Genomic DNA, 22,426 nt, shown 5'->3' on the forward strand with positions numbered 1-22,426 from the left:
AACATATGGAGCCTTGCATTCATGAGTTTCTCATAGGATATTGATAATTTCTTTCTTTTTTTTGGCGTTTTCTAGAAAAAGAAAGAAAGTAATAATATGCAGGTGAAGAATGCTAATCGTACTCTTATGAATTGAACCATGGTTTGAAAACCATGTCTCAACCTGGGTAATCACTGGGTAGAGTCATGGTTAACCAGGATCAGGAGGGTCTAAAATTGGTCGGCCCAATTCAGACATCAGAGTTTGGTCAAGTCACATTAACTTCCAAGATGTTGGAAACTTGAAATTTTGGGAAAAGGATGAACGTTTAGGTGCTATTTTTGACATGCTTTAATTATACAGTTTCTATTTTATTATCATAGTCTTTTACTAATAGGGGTGCAAGTCGGGCGGGTTGGGCCGGGTTTATGGTCAACCCAGGCCCGGCTCTAAAGTTTGGGCTTAAGGCCCGAGCCCGGCCTGAGCTTGAGGTGAAGCCCGATTTTCTCAACCCGAGCCCAGTCTGCCTTGTAATTTGATGCAATCGGGTTGGGCTCGGGTTGGTCAATGAACCCACTCTAAAAGTATAGATATATAAATGTATTTATGTAAATATATATACATATGTATGTAAATCTGTATGCAAAATATTTATACAAGTGTTATATATACAAATATGTATGTATATATATGCAAATATGGATGCAACATTTATATATATATATATATATATATATATATATATATATACACATATATGTATAAATGTATATAATTGGGCCGGGCTCGGGTCGGTTTGGGATACCTAAGGGTTAGGCCCGAGCTTGGCCTAAAAAATAAAAAAAACTCGACTTCTTGGGCCTGAGCCCAGCCCAAGGATTGAAAATCTAAGCCCAGTTCTTGTAAAATTTTGGGTTGGGCCGGTTCGGTCTTAGGCTAGGCCTAGGGGTGTCAATGGACCGGTTTTGGGTTGGATTTTGTCCAAATCAAAATTCATTTGGATGGATTGGACGGATCAATAAGATATATTGAATTTGGACGGATTGGATGGACCAATATGACATATTGGATTGGACCAGGTCCATCCATAATGAATTTATATTGGATTGAGCCAATATTTGGTACATTGAAGATAAGAACATAGGTGTCAATGGACCAGGTTTTAGTTGAAATCAGTCTAAATTAACAGAAATTTGAACAGATTGGACAGTCTCTGGACTGGTCCAAAATATTCATTGGACTGGATTGGACCAGGTCCATTTGTAATGGACTCACATTGGGCTGGACCGGATTGGACCAAATCTAGTCCAATTGACACCTCTAGCTGGGCCCGCCCAAGTTGCACCCCTAATTACTAATAAAGTACTAATATCATATATTACTCCAAAGAAATTAGAAGCTATATATTAAGGGTATGGTGCACTGCCTTAAATATATGGATGGAAATACAATGGTAAATGGAAGGTGGTGGTAAGGGCATGTTCGTTTCCTCTCAACTTTTATCTCTTAAGAGGAATCTTTTAACTTTAAGAGAAAAATGGTTATTCGTTTCCTCTTATCTCTTATTTCTTGAAGTGTAATCATACAACTTTTTGTTTTCCAATAATACCTCCAAAAAGACAAACAAAACTCTCATACATGGGATCAGAATGAATCTTTGATAATTTTCAAAATTCAGAACAACATTCTTTGCATTCAGAGTTCAAATGAAAGAAAAGTTCACTAATACCAATATACCTCTTAATGTAATTATTGCACTTTCAAATGTCAAACTTCAGAGCAAATGAACAGGCCCTAAGAGTGGTCTAAGAGGCAAAGGCTGAGACGATCAGAATGCTTGAATTCCTTCCTCAAGGGGAGGAATCCCTATTGAGAACCAAATGAAAGATTTTAAAATATTCCTAAGGTGATTAAGGTTCAAATCCCTAGGATGATTCAAGGACATGTGCTAGATATTGCACAAGGAACATGTAGCCCGTGTCTACAAGTTTATGATCTATGACGATCAATACCCACCTTCACGGGCGAATGAGGATAATAAGGGCAGGCAAATCAAGAGCTTTAATTTAAGGCAACTCTTTTTTCCCATAGAATCAACTCAATTAGAAAGTCCCATCCAACCAGGTATAAGCCCACACCAGTAGCGAGATTAGGAGATCTTAAAGACCTATTTTTAACATCATATATTTTCTGGTATCACAGTCTATAGTCGAACTCATAAAAGGTAAGGTTGTGTTTGGTTTGAAGGAAAATGTAGGGAAAGGTATGGAACCTATACAAGGTTTGTAAAGGTTTCCCTACATTTCCCTTCCTTTCCCTATCTTTTCCTTCAAACCAAACATAGCCCAAGTAAATAATTTGTTGTGGCTTCACGAGAGTGTACTTTGTGCATTGTGGGTAACTTCGCTCAACTTAGGGACCGAGGCTCACCAATGGGTACCAAGTCTCTCATGTGCAATTGTGCATCGAAGGTCTGCAACATTCTTTCAAGCTATTATAGCATTCTCTTACAATGGTACTAATTGCTGGAAATTATACAATGATAAAGTCAAGGTTTAAAGTATCAGAAACGCAAGGTGTATCGGAAAGATAATTTTAAGAGATGTATCGGGATATGTTTTGGATATGCATGGATACAGACGAAAAATCAAGATACGCATAAATATGTTAAGAAATTCAAAAAAATCATAAAAAATATATTATTAACAATGCTTACAAGTTTTATATGATTGTAAATAAATCATTTAAATGTAAAAAATCATAATTTAACTTTTATATAAAATGTGACATATTGATACATAATTAGTAGCCGTTGAAAAATGATGGAATAACTAGAATGTGAAAAAAAACAAAAAAAAAACTAAAATGTGAATGTATATACATCAATTTTCAAATAACCGATATAATTATCTTAATATTTATTAATATATAAATGTTAATAATTAATTTCAGCATTTATTAATAAACACCACTAAGAAAAGAAAAACAATTGACTTAAAACTAAAAATGCATGTAATTACACCAAACAAATTGGATTTGTTTAGTGGTGAAATTATGTGTATTAAAATTTGGTGACCAAGGTTGAAGTCTTGCTATTGTTAATATTTGTAGTTTTTACACTAACAAAACGAAATTAATGAGAGAGAGAGTGCTAAAATTTAAATTTAAATTTGCCTTAAATATAAGAGTAATTAACTAATTAATGAAGAAGTTAGGCTTAAATAGATAAGTAATAAAATACATTAATGAGAGAGATTCGGTATTAAATATAGATTAATTGAACAAGGGAAACCATTTTAGATTGTATTGGCCGAGCTGATACAATATTTTAAACCTTGGATAAAGTTATTTATCATTTTCTATTTATTAGGTAAGTGCAGCTATTCATTTTTTTTAAATATGTGTTTGATTGCATTGATGTTTATAGATGGAGTGTTTCTTAAATAAATATTTAATTGAAAAAACGTAAGTGTTCATTGTTTTTGTTGTTTGGTTGATTGTTTTATGAGTGTTTTAAGTACCCCATAAAACTATCTTCCACCTTAGCTTACAATGCTCTAGGTAAGCATTTTGTTTCAATAAATGTTGGGGCATTAGGAGAAACCAGAATTTGAGGTTTTCCCAATGTTATATGCAAATAAATCCTAGCGTTTATGTTTTTTAATGTTTATTTGTTAAACATTGAAACCAAACAATGGTTCTGTGCACAATAATTTCCAATGCTTAATGGTGGTGTTTTTCCAATAAACACCCACGTAATCAAACATAATTTTATTTCCCATCTAAATAAGATAATGACTATTTTAGCTTTAAAAAACATTATTAAAAGGGATAATTTTGTTTCATCCGAGTGTAAAACAACTTTCCTCTAAGGTGGCAAAGTTACTTACCCACCTAGGAGTAAGTGATTTAGGAAAATAAATTTTCAGTAGATCTCACATAAATATAGAAAAAGAACATGGGTTTCTTGGTCAATAGAAACCAAAATCCCATTAATCAACTTTCCTTTATGTCAAAATCCAAGAAACTAACAAACCATTAGGCTTAGTTTGAAAGGAGTACAAATACAAATATGTAGTGTGCAAAACCTTGTATTTTGTATTATTTTGTATGTATTTGCACAGTATATATTTGTATTTGTACTCCTTCCAAATTGAGCATTAGATTTATCAAGAAAGGTGTAAATGTAGAATGAAAGTGAATTTACATTTCAGATTGGTTTTGTGGGTTTTTGGTATGAATGCGTTTTTGTATAGAAAATAAAAGTTTTTTTCATTTATTTTTTCTTTTAAAATAGGAGCAAGATTTATGTTGTATTTAGTTAGGCTCAGTTTGGAAGGAGTACAAATGTAAATTGTAAATACATACAAAATAATACAAATACACGGTTTTGTACGTTATAAATTTGCATTTGTACTCCTTCCAAATCGAGCCTTATCGATTATCTTTGCGTTAGATGGTCGAAATTTTCTAAAGATGCATTGCATTAAGAGCCATTTGATAACAGAACAGCTGAACTGAATTGCTTATTTACTTTTTGTTTTAGTGGATGTTACATGTTAGATAGATTACTACTCACTAGAAGACTTATAAATAATTCAGTTCAGCCACTTCAGCTGTTATCCAACGGCCTGCCGCGACGACCAACGAACCAGGTCCCAACAGTCCGTCCAAGCCCCAAGGTTTGAGTTTGTGGTTATCAGATCGTTGACCACGACTGGTTAGGGACGCCGGACCACAACTGCGTTTGTTTTGAGTGGCAGTTTTGTTCGGTTGCTTCAAATCTTCAATCCTCGGCCGCTCTTTTTTTCAATAAAAAATACAACTTGGTTGTGGTCATCTGATCAGAATCTACAGAAAGCAATGGATACATTACCCAAGCATCGATGGACCCAAGATTCCAATCTAGTGGTTAAGAGACCGTTTTCTTGGAATAATTGCTAAAAATTAATTTTGTGGGTCCGGCTTCCACGTTGGGATCTTAACCTAACATGTGGCGCGGGATTTCTGTTTTTTTACTTTTCTGAGTTTTCCTCCTTTCTTCCTTCCTGCTTCCTGAAAGTGTATTGGGATTCCTCTACTTTTCTCATGGCGGAGTCCTCTGCTCTTTGTTTTTCCACCTTCCCTTCTTTTTCGATCTTCTCTGGCTCCAGAGAAACACCCGCGCCCGTGAACTTGTCTTTCTCTTCTCTCGCCAAATTCTCCTTGGTTCATCGGCAATCTTCTCGTCTAGTCCGAGTCGGTGCCAAAGATCTCAATGCCGGCGATTTCCTGGGTGACGATTCCTTCGGTTTATACCCCTGGGACTCTCCAAATCGCGATGGAAATGGCGGTGAGTCGTCGGTTGCATCGCTTTTCTCTTTCTCCTTCGGTCCTTCCCATTTCGTTTTCGTGATTTTGAATTCTTTTTGACTCGATCGCTTGAATTCGAGCGGCGAATGATAAAATTTGAAGTTTTAATGGTTTTGATTTTATTATTGAAGCCGGATATAAGCCTTATGTGTTTTATTTCTCTATATTGCCTTTTTTTTATCGTTGAGCATATCCTTTATTTTAGATGTTGCTGAGCCGTGCTTTGGGAATAAGAGGAAATTATGAGACACTGATCGCAGAAGTGTAAGCAAGGAAAGAGAGAAGTTTTGAGTGTCCTTATTATGATTCAAGATGAGGGTCGGAGACTTTTTCTTTTTTTTTTAAATATGATTATGCGCAGTGGGGAGTTCCTTTACCGATTTTTTTTTTTTAATCTAAATGCACCGCCCTCAGAATATCCGCATTCAATTTCAATTTTTGTCATGATTTGTAGGAATTCTTTTAGAAGTTAGCAGTTTCCTTTTGCATTGTTGCAGTTTCTTGTTTTTCCGAAACATTAGAATTTGGTATTTATTACTTAATGCGTGAATGCCCTATGAGATACTCTTCTCTTATTTGTTGCCATTTCATTGATGTTATTGAGTTATTCAATTTCTTCTGTTCTGTTATGAAAGAGAAGAAAAGAAGTTCTCGAACGATTGAAACAAAAGAAGCTGGGGAAAGCAGATTTTTTTTTTTAACAGAAACATAGCAGTTCCAAGAAAATAGCATTGTGAAATACTCGGATACGGCGTATTGTTTTTTCCCTTTTGAATTTAACCAATGAAACCTGGATTGCAATCACCATGCCCTGCACGGATGCATTTGGGTTCTTAAGCAGAAGGTTATTGTTTTTTCCCTTCTGTTTATGTAGTATTTTAGTTGACTAAAATATTGCTTTTTCATTATTTCATCCTAGATTCCATTTATAATCTTCGTACAAATTCCAAGAATGCATCCATACTTTATCTTGGTTAAACCAGTTTTTATGATCATTTTGGTTATTTCATTTCATTAACGGTTCTTGGGAAAAAAATATTTGAATGTTATAACCTGACCTTAAAGTTAAAGAATATTGAAATAAAACAAACTTAGTGTTGTATTGATTCTAAATACCTGAATTCATCTATTGCACTAAACTGTATTTAGAGACTAGTTAAGCCCCTCAATGTCCATGTACGTGGAGGTCTTCACATTCTTTTCTTGTTTGCTGAAATTGTTGAAAATTTATATGTTAAATCACAGTTATACACCATAAAGGCCAACTGTTTTACTAATAAATATTTAGTAAAACAAAAAGGATAGGATCAGGAATGAAGTCATCTATAGGAACTTAGGAGTAGCCCCAATAGGTGATAAGATGAGAGAAAGTAGACTATGATGGTTTGCTCATGTGCATAGAAGACCATCAACAGCACCGGTTAGAATAAGTGATTTGCTACAAGTTGAAGGGGCTAGAAGGGCTAAGGGTAGACCAAAAAGGACATGGTTGGAAGTAGTACGAAATGATTTAAGCACTAATTGTTTAACAGTGGATATGGATTTAAATAGAATAGGTTGGTGAAACAGGATTCATGTAGCCAACCCCATATAGTCGGGATAATGTGTGGATGATGACGATGATGATTTTCCTGATGGGCAAAGATATTTAGGAGAATCAGTAATTGTGCTACTAAATTGGATGAGCAAAATTATCCTTGGGAAGTCATAACACAACCGGAATACATTGGGTTCATTGGTTGGGTTGACCAAGTGGGAAAATCTATGCTGCCAGAAAGACATGGTAGTGGAAGGGCTTTGAGCAATCAAAACCCCCTGTGAATTTTGATAAGTACCACCTGATTGATTACCATTTTCTTTGATACCGGTTCATTGGTTACAAGTTTTCCCAGTATCGTGTGTTTCTGGTATTATGGTCAAACCCTGCCCAAGTAATCCAACTCAATATCAGGTTCACATTTTCCAACTTTTAACCCAATCTTCAACCCAACCCAACCCCGTATTTTCAGGTTGGGTTCAGGGTGGCCCAACCCAAGTTGCAGCACTACCCTAAATGTATTTCTCTGCTATAATGGATATACTATCTACGCTTAAAATTGGAGTCCTGGACTCCATACAGCCATTTTCTGGTGTCCAGGTACATAATCTGAATTTTGTCTGGGTGGGTATTCTAATAACATGAAAAGATGGTCTTCTAGATATTACCAATGCCTTCTATTTCTTTTTTTGATAACTTTTTTTTGCTAATCTGTATAACTGGTGGCAATTGTGCTGGGGTCTACAGCTATTGAATGGGTGCCTGAGGACAGAATTACACTTTTTACCGCTGATGGATTGATTCAAATAGGGGGTTCCATGGTTCCTCGCCGTATCTCTTCTTCAGATGTATGTTCATCTTTACTTCCACTTGTGAGATACTAGTGAGCATCATTTCTTCCTTTTTCTATAAGAAAAAGTTTTAAGGCTTTGGCAAATGGGATGGCGCTTGCAAAATGTAACTGGACTCAAAGAATCTATGATACATATTGCCATTAATTTCTATTTCATTACTTGTTAGCAAGATTTTCCTGTTTCAATGGATCATAAGTTTCTTCCCCCTATTTGCTTCATCAATGGTTGACGTACATTCAAGTTCCCTATGCACATGATAGTATCATATTTTGCCTTCCAAAGTTCTCCTGAAATATCATTTTTTTTTAATTTAAAGTCATATCCTATCTCATTTCTCAGTTTCAGTTCTTACCTTCTTTTTCTTTCCCTTTTTTTGTTTGGCTATTTCGGTCCTCCTTTGTTTTGCATCTTCCTTTGTTATTATTTCAATTTCCCTAAATTTCTTCTCAAAGATACCTGCATCTTTATTGTGCAGAAGAAACAAGGGAGATCAAAGGCTTCTCAAAGATTTCAGCGATTTCAAGAGAGTGATTACATGGATCCAAATCAAGGGCTATGTCTTGGTGCACTCTTTGATATTGCGGCAACAAATGTATGTAACAAGTTTATTTCTAATTATCTGTTATGAGATCTTTTATTTATTTATTTTTATTTGTATCTTATTCTTCTATTTCAGGGACTTGATATGGGCAGAAGACTCTGTATCTTTGGATTTTGCCGTTCAATTGAGATGCTAAGTGATGTTGTTGAAGACACTGTTTTGGAGCATGGTGGAGAGGTATGGTCTTTCTGCCAATGAGCTGTGGAACTACTTTAACTTTTCATGTTAGCTTAAATCTTTATTTATTTAGTAATTAATAAGCACGGTTTACCCAAAATTAATTTGATTATTAATTAGAACTGTACAATAAAGTGGAATGCTTGCTTGGATCTGTAGTTAGACATCAAGAAGAAAATACTGAGGCATCTGATGACAATTTTGACAAGCGTTTCATGGTTAACTAGATAGGGGCCATTACTTGGTGTGATGGTAAAATCTCAGGCTAGCAAGTGTGAGAATGCAGGTTCAAGTCTGAGAGTGGTCACTTTGTGTAAAAAATGACAAAGATTAGGACCGTATCCAGTCTAACCCTCCCAAGACCCCAGATAACCGGGACCAACGTTTGGTAATGGCATTTTATTTGATTGTTAACTAGATAGCACAGTAAGAGCTTGGAGGTCTCCAAGGTTTGTCAATCCAAGAATTTGGTATTGATTGGATTATATTGATATCATGTAATAAAATTTGTTTGCTTCATAACATTCTAATAATTGCCGCACACATCAATAGAGCACCTGTGAAACAAGTATTTTGGTCCAGAAATATTTCTCGGAAATTACTGGCAAATCCATTTTGTGATATGAGTGAGACCATCATATTTTCCTCCAAGAAGATTGCATTCTCTTTTTATGGTGTTGAGATATTAGAATCCAATGTACCATAATCCTTGATTCGGCAGTGAAATCTGATTCTCCCTACCATAACGATTGTATGCCATGTGACATGAAATCAGTGTTTCATGGCCTTTGAACCTACAATGAAATCTTCTAAGATGGTTTCATTTCCAATTGTTAAGAAAAATAAAAAAAAAAGATATCTAAATTCCGAGTGAACGGGTGACAATGGTAAATTGCTACATTTCAATACTGAATGCAATGGAATTCCAAAAGGAAATAATTTCATTCCAGTTAAGTTCTGAACACCCAATTAGGCCATTATTGTTTGTTGATAACTAATCCTAAATGGAAGTTCACTTCTCAGAATTGATTTATATAAATCCTTTGTCAGGTTGTAGCGGCAGAGAAGGCAAGCAAGGGAGGCCTGCATGAAAAGCTAACCATGACAGTTGCTGTGCCACTTCTATGGGGAGTTCCTCCTGCATCAGAGACACTGCACCTTGCTGTCCGGAGTGGTGGAGGGATCGTTGAGAAGATATATTGGCAGTGGGACTTCTTGTAAAATAATCCATGTCTTCCCCAACCTCCTTCCATCAATGTGTATTCTGTACATAATTTGTTGACTTGTTATTGTATAATAACGGAAATTGTTTATGGTATTCCGTATTGGTGCTTAACCAAACTGGCACTGGAATGGTGCCGTGTAGTAGTAGTAGTTACTATATATATAGACTTATCGTTCACGTCCATATTTTTCTTTGACAAGGCAATGTGCATATCTCATTAACCATTTGGTTCATTTATTAATTTGACTGTTTTGCCCATGAAAATGTGATTAAACCCCTTTTTTACTCCCAAGTCCCAAATGATTCCCTGCCTCGCACTTCTGTGGGAGATTTGGTGGTTTTCATGGAATCTTCGGTTTGCACTTTCAGATACGCCCGTTCCAACAAATTGGGTTTTGCTCCTTACACCAACCTCACAGCAATATCCCACCGTGTATTGGGAACATCTCCCAATCTGCGGCTGGGAGCGCTCTATGAGGAGCATATGTGAATTCGACTCCGTGCCAAGGCCCAACTACTGCCCAAGGGTGTGAGAGAGAGGGAGGCGTGGGAGAAGGGGAGGCAGCCACGTGTCGGTCCATCGTTTCTCCCTTCTGCTTTAAGTATTTGTAGATAGATAAATATATATTTATACAAAAAAAAATATCATATATATATCATGGGAATTTTCGGGCTACACCTATCGGTTACCAATGTTAGTGGTTTGGTTAGTCCGAAATCCGAATGTTCCGAATATAGGATTGTGTTGATGAATTCGGGCTTCGGCCACCCACCGGGTCGGATTCTACAATAAGTTGAACTGTTGAAATGTGGCAAAAGGTAGAAGACTGGTAAATGATGTAATATCTAATCTGCAATTCTGCGTACTGCACGCCTTCGTTTCTATCACTTCACTTCTTTTAGTGGACCACTGGAGTAAAGGAAGCAGCATCGCTGAAGAACGCTCCAATGGCGTCGGCAGCGGCAGCGGCAGCAACAGCCGTGGCTGCAGTATCCGCTGCATTTTCTTCAATTCAGATATCTTCCTCCTTCCTCGCCAAGCCCAGTCTCTGTTGCAGAAATTTCAGAAGAATCCCTCTTATAAGGTCTTCGATTTCCTCTTCCTCCACCGAGTTTAATATCTCGTTCGGTTCTGGTTCCAAAGAAACCCTAAAACCCAAACCTTTCTCAGAAGACGAGTTACCGAGACAAGAGCCGGATCTCCAACAAGCTCCAGACACTCCGCTCTTAATTCCATGGATTGTTCGAGACGAGAACGGCAATATCAAGCTCCAAATGACCCCTCCAGCTCGGTTTCTTCACGCCATGGACAACGCCAAGACCACGTCAACGGCAACCAAGAAGAAAAAGAAGTCCGCGAAAGCGCTTGCCTTGACGCCAGAGCCGAAGTATTCAAAGGCCTCTCGTAGGTTTTACAACCAAAACTTCAGAGATCCCCCTCAGCGACTCAGTAAGGTTCTTGCTGCCGCCGGAGGTAAAAATTCTAAAATTGGCGATTGGAATATTTTCTTTATGGTAATTGACGCTTGACAATTGGTATTTCAAAATTTCTTTTCATCAATTGCCAAAATACCGACTGGACAGTGTGGAATTGGACCTACAAAATGTTTTGAAGTGCTTCTTCCTTGTAACTTGTTTTTTGATTGTTGGATTCTGTGGTTATTGTCTTTAAGTGGCATCAAGACGAAGCAGCGAAGAACTTATCTTTGCAGGTCGAGTGACTGTTAATGGTTCTGTATGTAATACTCCTCAGGTATTTCCATTCTTTATTTATCTGTTTCTCTTTTACTGTTATATCAGTCGGACTCTATAATCTTTATAATGTTTTTTTTTTAATCTTTATAATGGTTGTGAGAATTGAGAAGGCATTCATGCATGCTGATGGTTTTCATGTGTATAGCGTAGTTAGAATTGCTTCCATTAAATAGTATTTTGGGTAACATGGGAAATCGGACTTCTTATATTGCAATTGAAAATTTGCTGGTGGTGCTGTGTAGACTCGAGTTGACCCAGCAAGGGATGTTATCTATGTTAATGGCAATCGACTCTCTAAGAAGCTGCCTCCCAAGGTGTATTTTGCCCTGAACAAGCCAAAAGGGTTGGTTTTCATTCTACAAGTGAGATGTTGGGTTTCTCTTTGATACTTAACTTTGCCATCCAAGGGTTTATTTTTGTTTTGAGCTTAATATATTTTGTGTAAATGGACTAGTTAATTGCATTAAATTGTTGCAGGTACATATGCTCATGTGGGGAGAAAGAGTCTAAATCAGTTATGTCCTTGTTTGATGATTATCTGAAGAGTTGGGTATGCCTTAGCTATATCTTTAGACCTGCTATTATTCTTTTTAGCTTTCTTGTTCCTCAAAAGATCACAAGTAATTAATTTAAAGAGTATCAAGGACACTCTTTTCTGCCTTTAATCATAGTCCTTTTTTCTGAAAAATATTTGTTGTGCTACCAAGGTTTTAATATAGCATGTTGCATTCTCAGGATAAGAGAAATCCAGGATTACCAAAACCAAGACTATTTACTGTTGGTCGTCTTGATGTTGCCACAACTGGATTGATTATTGTAACAAATGATGGTAAGTTTCATTACTATGTTTTAAATGGAGATGCCAACAACAAATTGACTGCTATCATGGTTTTCATAGATTTTAGATCAGAAATAAAATGCAGGCTTCTGATGCCAATTATAAAACTATCTCTTATCAGGAGATTTTGCTCAAAGACTTTCACATCCTTCATCTAAATTAACAAAAGAGTAAGTTTCATCTCTGATTTTCTGGCTTGTTTCATCAAATCTTTCATGCTTGAGATTCTAAAAATGGAAGAGCAAACGTTTCTCCTTCTCACATGATTTTTTATTAATCCTTACTGCACATCTTTATTTTGATCTATGCTAGATGGTAATTTTCAATTTGATTTCTTTAAAAAGGGTTTAGCTTTTTAGTGAAAATTTATTTTCCTTTGTAGATATATTGCTACCATAGTTGGAACTGTCAACAAGCGACACTTAATAGCCATCAGTGAGGGCACAATGATTGAAGGCATCCATTGCACTCCAGATTCTGTTGAGCTATTGCCACAACAGCCAGACATTCCAAGGCCCCGTCTTCGCATTGTGGTATTCTGTTATCACCATTAGGAATATGTAGATCGGCCATTTTATTTGATTGGGTATCTAGATCAGTCATTGTCACCTCCCCTCAATTATGATTACTAGATTCATTTTTCATATATGATTTCATCCTCTTGATTCATTTATGACATTGAATTTGGTGACCACTTTTTCTTTGAAATTGAGTTGGTTTTCTTGTTAGGGCTGTAGTTGAATTGGATCTACCTTCATTTGAATTTGATTCGATTACACAAATGCCTCATCCAAATTTGTTTAAAAAACTGATGGTTTTAAGGAGTGTCTGGTCAAATTTGAACCCAATTGGATCTTTTGGATTTTTGGATCAAATCCAGTTTGACATGTCATATTAAGAAAAAATGGTGACATAGGAAGTACAAAAATCTTGAGCCTCAAAGGAATAAAGTAATCTTTTGTTGAAACATCTTGAGCCATTCTTTACATAATCTATCATTCAATCCTTAGAATGCCTATGCATATAAGATAGGAAATGTATAGAAAGGACATAGGCCCAACACAATACCTTGTTGTGTAGGGGGTTGTAGTCTTTTGCTATTTTGATTAATACAATACTTCACCTTTTTCTCTCAAAAAAAAAAAAAAGGAAACTCATTCAGTTACCGGAGTTAAGACCATACCTGATCCAAGGGGAGAGAAAACTGGAAGCAAATCATGAATGGCTTTCCACGGAGAGGCAGCTGTAGCCCTTGCCAAAATTCCAGGTTCCCAACCATATGCTAGCCACAATCTTTGTCCACAATTTGTCTCTTTCCAATGGAAACCTCCATAACCATTTCCCCAACAATGCCATGTTCCTTTTCTTGACATTCCCAATCCCAAGACATCCTAGCTTTTTACATCTAGTTACCACCTCCCAACTCACCCTATGGTCCCTCTTTTCCTCTCCTGGCTTCCACAAGAAATTCCTCATTAATTTTTCCAAAATGTTAGAAACCTTTGTGGGGATCTTAAACACTGACAAGAAGTAAACAGGCATGTTAGCTAGGGTAGACCTAATCAAAGTGACTCCCCCCTAAGGAAAGGTAATTTTTCCTCCAAGAAACAAGCCTTTTTTTCAAATCTCTCCAATACTGGGTTCCAAAAGCTTTCCTTCTTAGGATTATCCCCTAAGGAGAGGCTTAAGTAAATCATAGGCCAATCCGAGGTTGCACAACCTAACACACCTGCATACTCACTTAGCTCCCTCTCCTTCAAATTCACACCCACCACTGCTCTTATCCAAGTTCACCTTGAGGTTAGACTTCTGCTCAAAGAGTTGTATTGCCAATTTTAAATTCCGGATCCAATTTATGTCTCCACATTCACAAAACAAGATTGTGTCATTTGCAAACTACAGATGTGTAAGTGGTTCCTACTCTCCATTTACACACATTCTATGTGTGTGTGTGTGTGTGTGTGTCTATGTAGCCAAATGCATGGTCCTTCATAGATGGATAGAATGATAGACACATTTTTTAAATTAAAATAAGGAAATATAGAAAGCATAATGCAAAATATGGAAGCCCTACCTTATGTGAAACAGCATAGCATGCACAACTACAAAAGATTCTAATGGTCATTGGATCCTCAGAAGTCCAAAGCAATCTTATGCACACAAAAATTAGCCAATGGATCGTCTAGAAAATTGGCATATAAGCCAATGAAATGAAATTTTCTCCCTAGATACCAATATTTTAATCTACACGAGAGTTGATGCTGAAGAAGATCACATGATGGTGGGATGGATCCAGAATGGTGGGTTTTCAGTGCTATAGTCTATAACCATCGGATTCAAGAAGCTAGATAGTGGCCAGGGGGGATATATCTCAGTCCACCTATGATTAATTACAAAAAGGAGACCTCAATCTTGGTTATCTCTGTTGTGTTCTTTGTAAGGCAAATGGTGAATCCTGCTTTCACCTGCTAATCTCCTGCCCTTTGGCTACTGGTATCTGGATTGCTTTCTTGCTTTGTTTGGTTGCAGGTGGGCACCTTCTAATCATAGTTTTCAAGGCGCCAATGCGAGGCTAGGTGACAGGGGGGGTCACCTAGTCACCTGGTGATGGATTTTTTTAAGTAAAAATCACATATCCTAGGGTAGTTCCCTAGGTTCCATAACCAACTTTCTTTAATAACTATCCATAATTTTCATAAGAAAATTATAAACTTCATGTTTAAGTCTAGAAAAGCAACATATTTATGAGAAGAAAAAGAAGAAAGGAAAGAAAATTCAAAAAACATAGGGCTGAACCCCTATTTTTGTTATAGGAAAAGAAGAAAAGAAATGTGTTGATTAGACAAAATTTTAAGTTCTTCCCTTATTGGTTCATATTTTGAAGTCATTGAGGGTTCAATACAGCAGTTAGCAATGCTTGTGTTGATTAAACCCTAACAAATAAGAAAATAAAAAAAAAGAAATAAGTTTATAAACACAAAAAATGAATATTTTTCCTTAATAATGTCTATTTTATAATTATAATCTCAAAAAAAAATAACAATATAGAAGTATTTTATTACACAGTATGCAAAATTGCTTGGCGAGCCTCCAAGGGTGCCTTGTCGCCTAGGCGTTGCCTTGACAACTATGCTCCTAATATTTTCAACTTCTTTGCTCATTTTTTACCTTTGTCTGCCCAAAGAAGAGAGGTAGAGTCATGTGGAGATACAAGGAATGCAACAACATAGAGCTGTCCATTGGCTGAAGTCTCTAGAGCTTTTTTCAGATTCTTGGTGGATGACTTCTATAGTAAGGAAGTGGCTGGAAGTAGGGGGTTAGCATGTATTATACTCCACCATCTGAGGGGTACATAAAATTGATCTTTCATGGTGGTAGTAGGGGGAATCCAGACCCTTCTTGGATGGGAGGTTATTCAGGAATGAGTTAGGTAAGGTGTGGCAATTTACTCAGGTCCAATTGACATTGGGGACTCATTGAGGGCAGAAGTGGTGGCAGTTATAGAAGGGGTAATCAAAGCAAAGGAGATGTAGGTGGATGATCTGATTATAGAAGAGGACTCTCAACTGGCTGCAAAAAAGGGAATATCTTATGGACGTATAAAAATAAATTAAAGAAAATTAAGTGGCTAATTCAGGGTATGGATATAAGAATTCAATGGGTCCAGAAAATGGCCAACAGTATGGCTGATTCTTTGGAAAGACAAGGGGTTCAGAAAAATCAAATGTTTTGGGCTCAATTGTAATATTCTGGAAAGGCTGTTTCCAAGATTTGAACCCTGGTCACCCAGGTCGCAATGGAGCAACCCAACCATTGCGCCAATCACTCCACTGGACAAGGGGCCAATTGTATTGGGATTCAGTATTACCCAAGTAAAGAGTGTTGTTTGTGGTACAAAAGGTGTATTGGGAGGTTGTGTGGGACAACCTAGGGATATCTGTCTTTTCTTCTTTCCTCTATGTTTTGTACTTTTGTTCTCTTTATTCTAAATTTCTAAGTAATAATGTTTTCTAGATCTTGTTACTGATCAAAAAGTCATGGATACCAATGTCTTAGCCCCTAGCTTCTGAAAGATCTTTCTAGGGTCCCTTCCAGGAAAGGAGCATTTACCTGATGAGACTATGACCTTCCTTTCACCTCCATTCTGTTTAGCCATAAATAAACTGTAGGTAATGGGATATCCTGGGGGTAGAAAGCTATTTCCTCCACCCAGTCTACTTCTGAATGGAATGTGAATACATGTTCTCATCCTGTACTACTACTACTACTACTACTACTACTATTATTATTATTATTATTATTATTATTATTATTATTATTATTATTATTATTATTATTATTAATGTGAAAAGATTAATTGCACCTTGAGCCACTTCAAAAGTTTGCACTTTCTCCTTCCATTGGATAGTTAATTGGCCATAATAGTATCATTATTCTTGGTTATACCAACTACCTCATCAATTGATTTGCCTAATACTTTGATCTAAAGCTGCTGACATATTCTATAATATCCATCGGTTCTAAGCATCATTTTTGGTTTCTTGTCCTCATGACACTGAATTTTTTGTCAATCAAGGGTAAAACATTTATGACCATGTTTTGCATATTATTTTTCCATTCACACCTTGGTAGTTGATGTTTTTTTTTCTTCTCTTTTGTCTGTTATCACTTTTGTAAGTCAGAATTGAACTTTAACTGAATTTTAACAGGTTCATGAAGGGAGAAATCATGAAGTTCGGGAACTTGTCAAAAATGCTGGACTGACGGTCAGCTTTCCTTTTGTGATACTATCCTTCTTCCTGCCTAAGAATTCCTGTTTCTGTTTTATCGTTATGTCTGGGTTTCATATTGAGTATTTATTTGTTTTTCAATTAATAATGATGTTTATTCAGACAGTGACTAGTAGTTGTGCCTAAAACCAAATCTTTATTTCTCTATATGAAAAGGTTTAGTTGTTTCTGATCTACCACACTACTAAGGTGGCGTTTGATAACACTTTTGAGACCTTTGAAGTCTGAAAATGTTGCTTTTCAGACGCCACCTATGTTTGGGTTGAGTTTGAAAAAAGGATCTGAAATGCATTTTCAGATCTGAATTTGTAAGAGATGGGCCAATGACTTAATGCGCTCAAACGTTTTTCAGACTATTAAAAGACAAAAATGCCCATTCTCGTTATGCCCCTCATTCTCCCCCGCTTGACGGTGACCCACCGACGCAAGCTTCTCCCTCCGCCATTCTCTCTCTCCCCCTGTCTTCCCGCCACCGCCACTGTTCAGCAGTGGTCCTGTCCTAGCAGTGGCATTCAATTTCCCTCTCTCTCTCTCTCTCTTCCATACTTCGAAACATAATCGTCACTATCTCCCTCTTCCATCCTTCATTTCCCTAACATTCCAACTGAGAATCCTCAACTTCCTCCTCTTTTCCTTGTCTTCCCCCTCCTTCCAATTCACTCAATCTTGTCCAACCCCTCCTCTTCTCCTCCTTCCTCGTCCCACCCCTTTATTTTTTCTAGATATTCTTCCCTCTTCTTTTTCTCTTCTCTTTTCTTTTTTTTTTTTTTTTTTTTCGAACTTCTCAATGCTATCTTTGCAAAGCCTTCCCTTCCTCAAAAAACTAGCCCGAGAGACTTTTCCACATCCACCTCCCTCTCCACCAGTTTATTAATATTCACCTTCCCGTTTTGAACTATTTCCTTGACATCTTGATCTTTTTGTCTGTTCTGCTCTCTCTCTCCCTCCTTCCCTCCCTCCCTGTCTCAGCAGCAGCATTTGATTTCCCTCTCCCTCTCTCTCTCTCTCTCTCTCCCCTGTCTTTCTGCCACCGCTGCTACAACTGAGTTGCAGCAGCGTTCAATTTCCCTCTTCCTCTCTCTCTCTCACAACAGTGGCCCTGTCTCAGCAGCAGCATTCGATTTTAAAATTTTATTTGTATTAATTATTAAATATTTTGATAGTTTAATTTAATAATTTGATAATTATTAAAATTTTTCATTGCTTAATGGACTTTATTACCATTTTCATTATTATTTTAACTTTTAATAATTTATTGTTAGTTTATAAATTTATATGTATTTTCAGTTTTATTCTTATTTTAATAATTTTTTTATAATTTATCATAATTTGTTCATATTTTTCAATATTATTTTGAATTTAATAAATTATATTTTATGAAATAGTACAAATTGAACTCAAAATTACAAAATAGTCTGTTCTAGGGGTAAATTGGTAAAATACTAAAATTAAGGAATTTTAGATGCTGAAGGTTTGATCCAACACAAACAACCTTCTCTGTTCAGAGCCTCTAAAAAGTCAAAAAGCGTCTATGTCTCTTTTCAGATTTCAGACACTTTTAATATCTTTTTAACTTTTCAGATTTCAGATTTAAGATTTATCAAACGCCACCTAAGGTTTAAAAACAATTATAATGGATTTCCATTATTACGAAACTTTTCTTTTTATTAAGTGGTGTTCCTCAACATGAATTTTTTGTTTTTCTTGTTTCTAAAATATGCCATATCTGCAAAAGAAACATAGATGCATTCTTTTTTTTTTTTTATCAGCAACATAGATGCATTCTTGGATGTTTGATTTTGAAAACAAAGTGAAAATATTTTAAGTTTGATTCAGAAAAATAACATTGTTTCTGAAACAATAAAAAAGGCTTTGAAAAAACAAAAGACGTATTTTCACTTCCATGAGACTGTTATGGGGCTATTATTTGGTTTGTGGCACACACAACAAAATAAACTCTTTTATAAGTTCTACTTTAACACTTCTCTGCATCATACCAACCGACATTTAGATTGATTTGAGTCCAAAGTATAAATAAAAATAAAAACATGAAAGATGAGCAAATGTTGAACCATCATAGCCAATATCAGAATCTTTTTGAGTATTGTATGCTTTTCGAAACATAATGTTGAACCCCCATGGGAAAACATATTTTTGAAACCAATTGAAGTACATATTTCTGTTTTTAGTTTTGTAAACAAGGAGGGGGGTCCGTGGAGGTTGAGTCATTATCTGTCAGAGGCAAGAGACTCCTTGGAAAATTTAAATGTTAATCTGATGTGGATACCGAGGGAGATGAATCATATTGCAGGTGGATTAGCTAAAATTGGAGCCAACCTAGAAAATTTATACAGCAACAGGCTTCCCCCTTGTAATTTTGAGTTTCTGCTGTTTAAGTTCTCTTTCCTTTATTTAGTACATCTGCTCATGTACTCCTTGTCTTATTTAATGATATCTGATTAACTTTTTCTCAAAAAAAAAAAAAAAAAAGAAAGAAACAAGAAAAGCACTGAACAATCAAGAACATGTTTTCTGCTTTTTGTTTAAGAATCTTTTTTTTTTCAAACCAGGTGTGGGAACTTTGCTTTTGGAAGCAAAACAAGAAAATTCATGTTAGAAAACATCCCTAAGCCTGTTCATGAATGGGCAAATTTGTGTATTGACAAAGCCAATAAACCTTTGCATGAGATTATGAGAAAGAGTTTTGTGGTGCTGATATCATTCATCATGTGCCACTTATTCTTTTCCCACATTGAACATTGCATTTTTCATATTAGTTGATTCCTTTTCTTAATCTTTCAGCTCCATTCTCTTAAACGGGTACGAATAGGTGGTTTCAAGCTTCCATCAGATCTGGGGTAATTTCACCACTGAACTCTTTATTTTGGATTTTGAAGGAGATATTGTCACAATGTTGAAAATTCCTCCTTGCCTTCGTGACAAGTTTTACTTGGAGCACGCGATTATAATATATTGAAGGACTGCTAGGTTTTCAGTTTTTGATGAGACTTATAAAACCTACTTAAGGATTTGAAATGACACTATACTACTTTGGAGCACAACTATTTGAATGAACATAATTCCATAAAAAATTATGTTCTTTTCTCGCTCCAAGAATCTCTACACATACATACCATTATTCTATTGCATACATAATCTAATTTTAGTATCATTTTGTCACATCTATGAAGTACCTCAATGTGGGTTTAGAAAGGAATTAATCCCTCTGCAATTTTAGAGTTTTATATAGACAGGAAAAATGTGCAGAAATGTAGAGCAACTGTGAAATTTGATGGGTTTATTGGAATTAGTTGGGATTTTGATGAATCAGAAGAAGATTCATCTTGATGACTTGATCAAACTTGTATGTAGTCAGGAGCAGGAATCACACTGCAAAATGGGGCTTTCTTTTCCCTTGCAATTTTATAGAGTTTTGTCAACTATGGAGTGTGGCCCTAGTTTTCTTTAGGGGATTTGGCTTCTCTTGCTTGCATTCTGCTTAGTTTTATATAAACTTATTGAACATGAATTTGTGTAACCTTACCATGGGACTTCTTTGGTACCATAGTTATAGACAAATTTGTGCCTTAAAGCTCATACCTGTGATATTAATTAATTTTGTTTGTACACAATTACTATTTTTTTGGTAGAAATGTTAATGTACACAATTACAGAAATTTATTTATATACTCGTAAATGGAAATCATGTAAATGCATATTTAGAAGAAAGGTAAAAATAAAGTGTATGGCAGACTAAGATATGCTTGAGTGAGTTAAAGGTACCATCAATGCCATCATTGACATGATGATAGACTGATTTCTGACATGTCAAATTGCGGGAAGCTGGAATTGCTTACAAAGGTGCAAATGAGTGCATTTTGAGACATACAAGACGTAAAATAGGACCACTACATACAATGTAACCACACTTGAGTGCACTATATCCTGTGATATTTGAGGAAGGGATAATAGCATCAATTTGCTAGTTGGATGTTTTCATTTTATGCCAATTGCCTCAATCATGGGGCTGATCAGGATCCATTTACCTAAATTATCTGATTGACTTCTGAATCAAATTGCTATAGGCTGAAACTTATGCATGAATTCATCTGTTTCCTTGATCTTTGTGCATGCTATGTATTTCCTATAGTTCCGTTGCTTATTGCTCTAAGATTGTCATGATTACTTTAGGCTTGGCAAGTATGTTGAGTTAAAACAAGGAGACCTCAAGTCTTTGGGTGGGACGAGTTAGACAGGAGCTATACGATGATAGAGATGGACTTTAGTACACTGCAAATACGGGTTGGTCACTGCACATCTTCACATCATTTTGTTGAAGGAACATCTGTATCCACATCATGTTATTGTCTTCTTATTATATTGCAGATGATCATTAGATGGATTCATTGAATGATGTGTTCGGCTGCCCCACGTGTGTAAGTTTCCTGTTTATAGTATTTGTATTTTGTTATTTGAGATGGGGGACCCCATCCCTTTGTTTTTAGAGAGGGGGTGGATGATGTAATGGTAATAATGCCATGCCATGCAAAAACTGATAAGCTATCCTATTTTTGGTTGCTAAATATCTGAAGATGACAAGATATTCTTTGGTACAACAATTGGGACAAAAATGTGAAAAAATATTGCCAAGTAACATTTTTCTTAGAAAAAAGAACCTTGGATATGACACTAAACAGAACAGAATCTCAAAACATGATTCATATAGACAACCCAATAAGGCTTAGATGATGACGATGATGATGCCTTGATTTATTTGTTTGTTTTTCTAGGATAAACTTGCCTTACAGATTGGAGTGACAAAACAAGGGACTGCTCCTTTGATGATTTGAATAAGAACCTCATTATCATTTTCCAATCTATGTGGAGAATATGGTTAACCCCCATGATCTCAAACAAATAATGTGTAAACTGATCTTTGGTGACCTTAGTTGGCAAGCCAATCCACAGTTTGATTGCCTTCCCATGTTGATAATTTATTCTGACGTTCACATCTTCTCCAATCTTCACACACTCCTTTATGACGTGACATCTCCATTGCAGTTTAGCTCGAACCGTTAAGCACTTAAATAGTTTTATTGGAATCACCTTCAACTTCAATTATGACAGTGAGGATAACCTAGTTCTTCTTCCATTTTGTGAGCTTCCAAGCTGGCACACATCTCCACAACCATGATCGAACTTCGAAGACACCAATCAGGCCGGGTGGGGTCCATTTGACCCATATGATTTTTCTTCCTTTTTATTTTATTTGTCCCATAATATTTTATTGGGCTTCAATATAATCTATTTTCCATAAT

At 36.1% G+C, this 22,426-nt stretch overlaps 2 protein-coding genes across 6 annotated transcripts; both read left to right on the forward strand.

Moving 5' to 3' along the window:
* The first annotated feature begins 5,000 nt into the window (after positions 1-5,000).
* On the forward strand, positions 5,001-9,955 carry LOC104604520 (D-tagatose-1,6-bisphosphate aldolase subunit). 3 transcript variants are annotated; one of them, XM_088889270.1, is made up of 5 exons: positions 5,001-5,311; positions 7,616-7,716; positions 8,201-8,314; positions 8,399-8,500; positions 9,551-9,955. In XM_088889270.1, exons 1-5 carry the CDS (start codon positions 5,068-5,070, stop codon positions 9,719-9,721), a joined length of 732 nt encoding a protein of 243 aa, XP_088745396.1. In that variant the 5' UTR covers positions 5,001-5,067; the 3' UTR covers positions 9,722-9,955. The 3 variants fall into 3 exon arrangements, with proteins under 3 accessions (XP_088745396.1, XP_010267200.1, XP_088745397.1); XM_010268898.3 differs by having other exon boundaries at positions 5,003-5,311; positions 8,198-8,314; XM_088889271.1 differs by lacking the exon at positions 7,616-7,716 and having other exon boundaries at positions 5,173-5,311; positions 8,198-8,314.
* Positions 9,956-10,553: 598 nt separating this feature from the next.
* On the forward strand, positions 10,554-21,980 carry SVR1 (pseudouridine synthase family protein). 3 transcript variants are annotated; one of them, XR_736421.3, is made up of 12 exons: positions 10,554-11,199; positions 11,399-11,478; positions 11,723-11,823; positions 11,958-12,030; positions 12,216-12,309; positions 12,440-12,488; positions 12,701-12,851; positions 17,028-17,084; positions 19,911-19,966; positions 21,300-21,410; positions 21,495-21,544; positions 21,899-21,980. XR_736421.3 is itself a non-coding variant. In XM_010268900.3 (10 exons), the coding sequence occupies exons 1-10, from the start codon at positions 10,674-10,676 to the stop codon at positions 21,358-21,360; spliced, it is 1,248 nt and encodes a 415-aa protein (XP_010267202.1). In that variant the 5' UTR covers positions 10,554-10,673; the 3' UTR covers positions 21,361-21,722. The 3 variants fall into 3 exon arrangements, 1 of the variants encoding a protein (XP_010267202.1); XR_736420.3 differs by lacking the exon at positions 21,899-21,980 and having other exon boundaries at positions 21,495-21,722; XM_010268900.3 differs by lacking the exon at positions 21,899-21,980 and having other exon boundaries at positions 21,300-21,722.
* The last annotated feature ends 446 nt before the right edge of the window (positions 21,981-22,426 follow it).

This window comes from Nelumbo nucifera, chromosome 6, assembly GCF_055504915.1.
Source record: "Nelumbo nucifera cultivar China Antique chromosome 6, China Antique-T2T, whole genome shotgun sequence".
Taxonomy (NCBI): Eukaryota; Viridiplantae; Streptophyta; class Magnoliopsida; order Proteales; family Nelumbonaceae; genus Nelumbo; species Nelumbo nucifera.

Excerpts from the sequence above, each read along its gene's own strand:
- LOC104604520 (XM_010268898.3), top strand. The coding sequence starts at position 5,068 with ATGGCGGAGTCCTCTGCTCTTTGTTTTTCCACCTTCCCTTCTTTTTCG. Across the intron at positions 7,717-8,197 it reads GCCGTATCTCTTCTTCAGAT|AAGAAACAAGGGAGATCAAA; the intron begins GTATGTTCATCT and ends TTTATTGTGCAG. Across the intron at positions 8,315-8,398 it reads TTGATATTGCGGCAACAAAT|GGACTTGATATGGGCAGAAG; the intron begins GTATGTAACAAG and ends CTTCTATTTCAG.
- SVR1 (XM_010268900.3), top strand. The coding sequence starts at position 10,674 with ATGGCGTCGGCAGCGGCAGCGGCAGCAACAGCCGTGGCTGCAGTATCC. Across the intron at positions 11,479-11,722 it reads CTGTATGTAATACTCCTCAG|ACTCGAGTTGACCCAGCAAG; the intron begins GTATTTCCATTC and ends GGTGCTGTGTAG. Across the intron at positions 12,310-12,439 it reads GATTATTGTAACAAATGATG|GAGATTTTGCTCAAAGACTT; the intron begins GTAAGTTTCATT and ends ATCTCTTATCAG.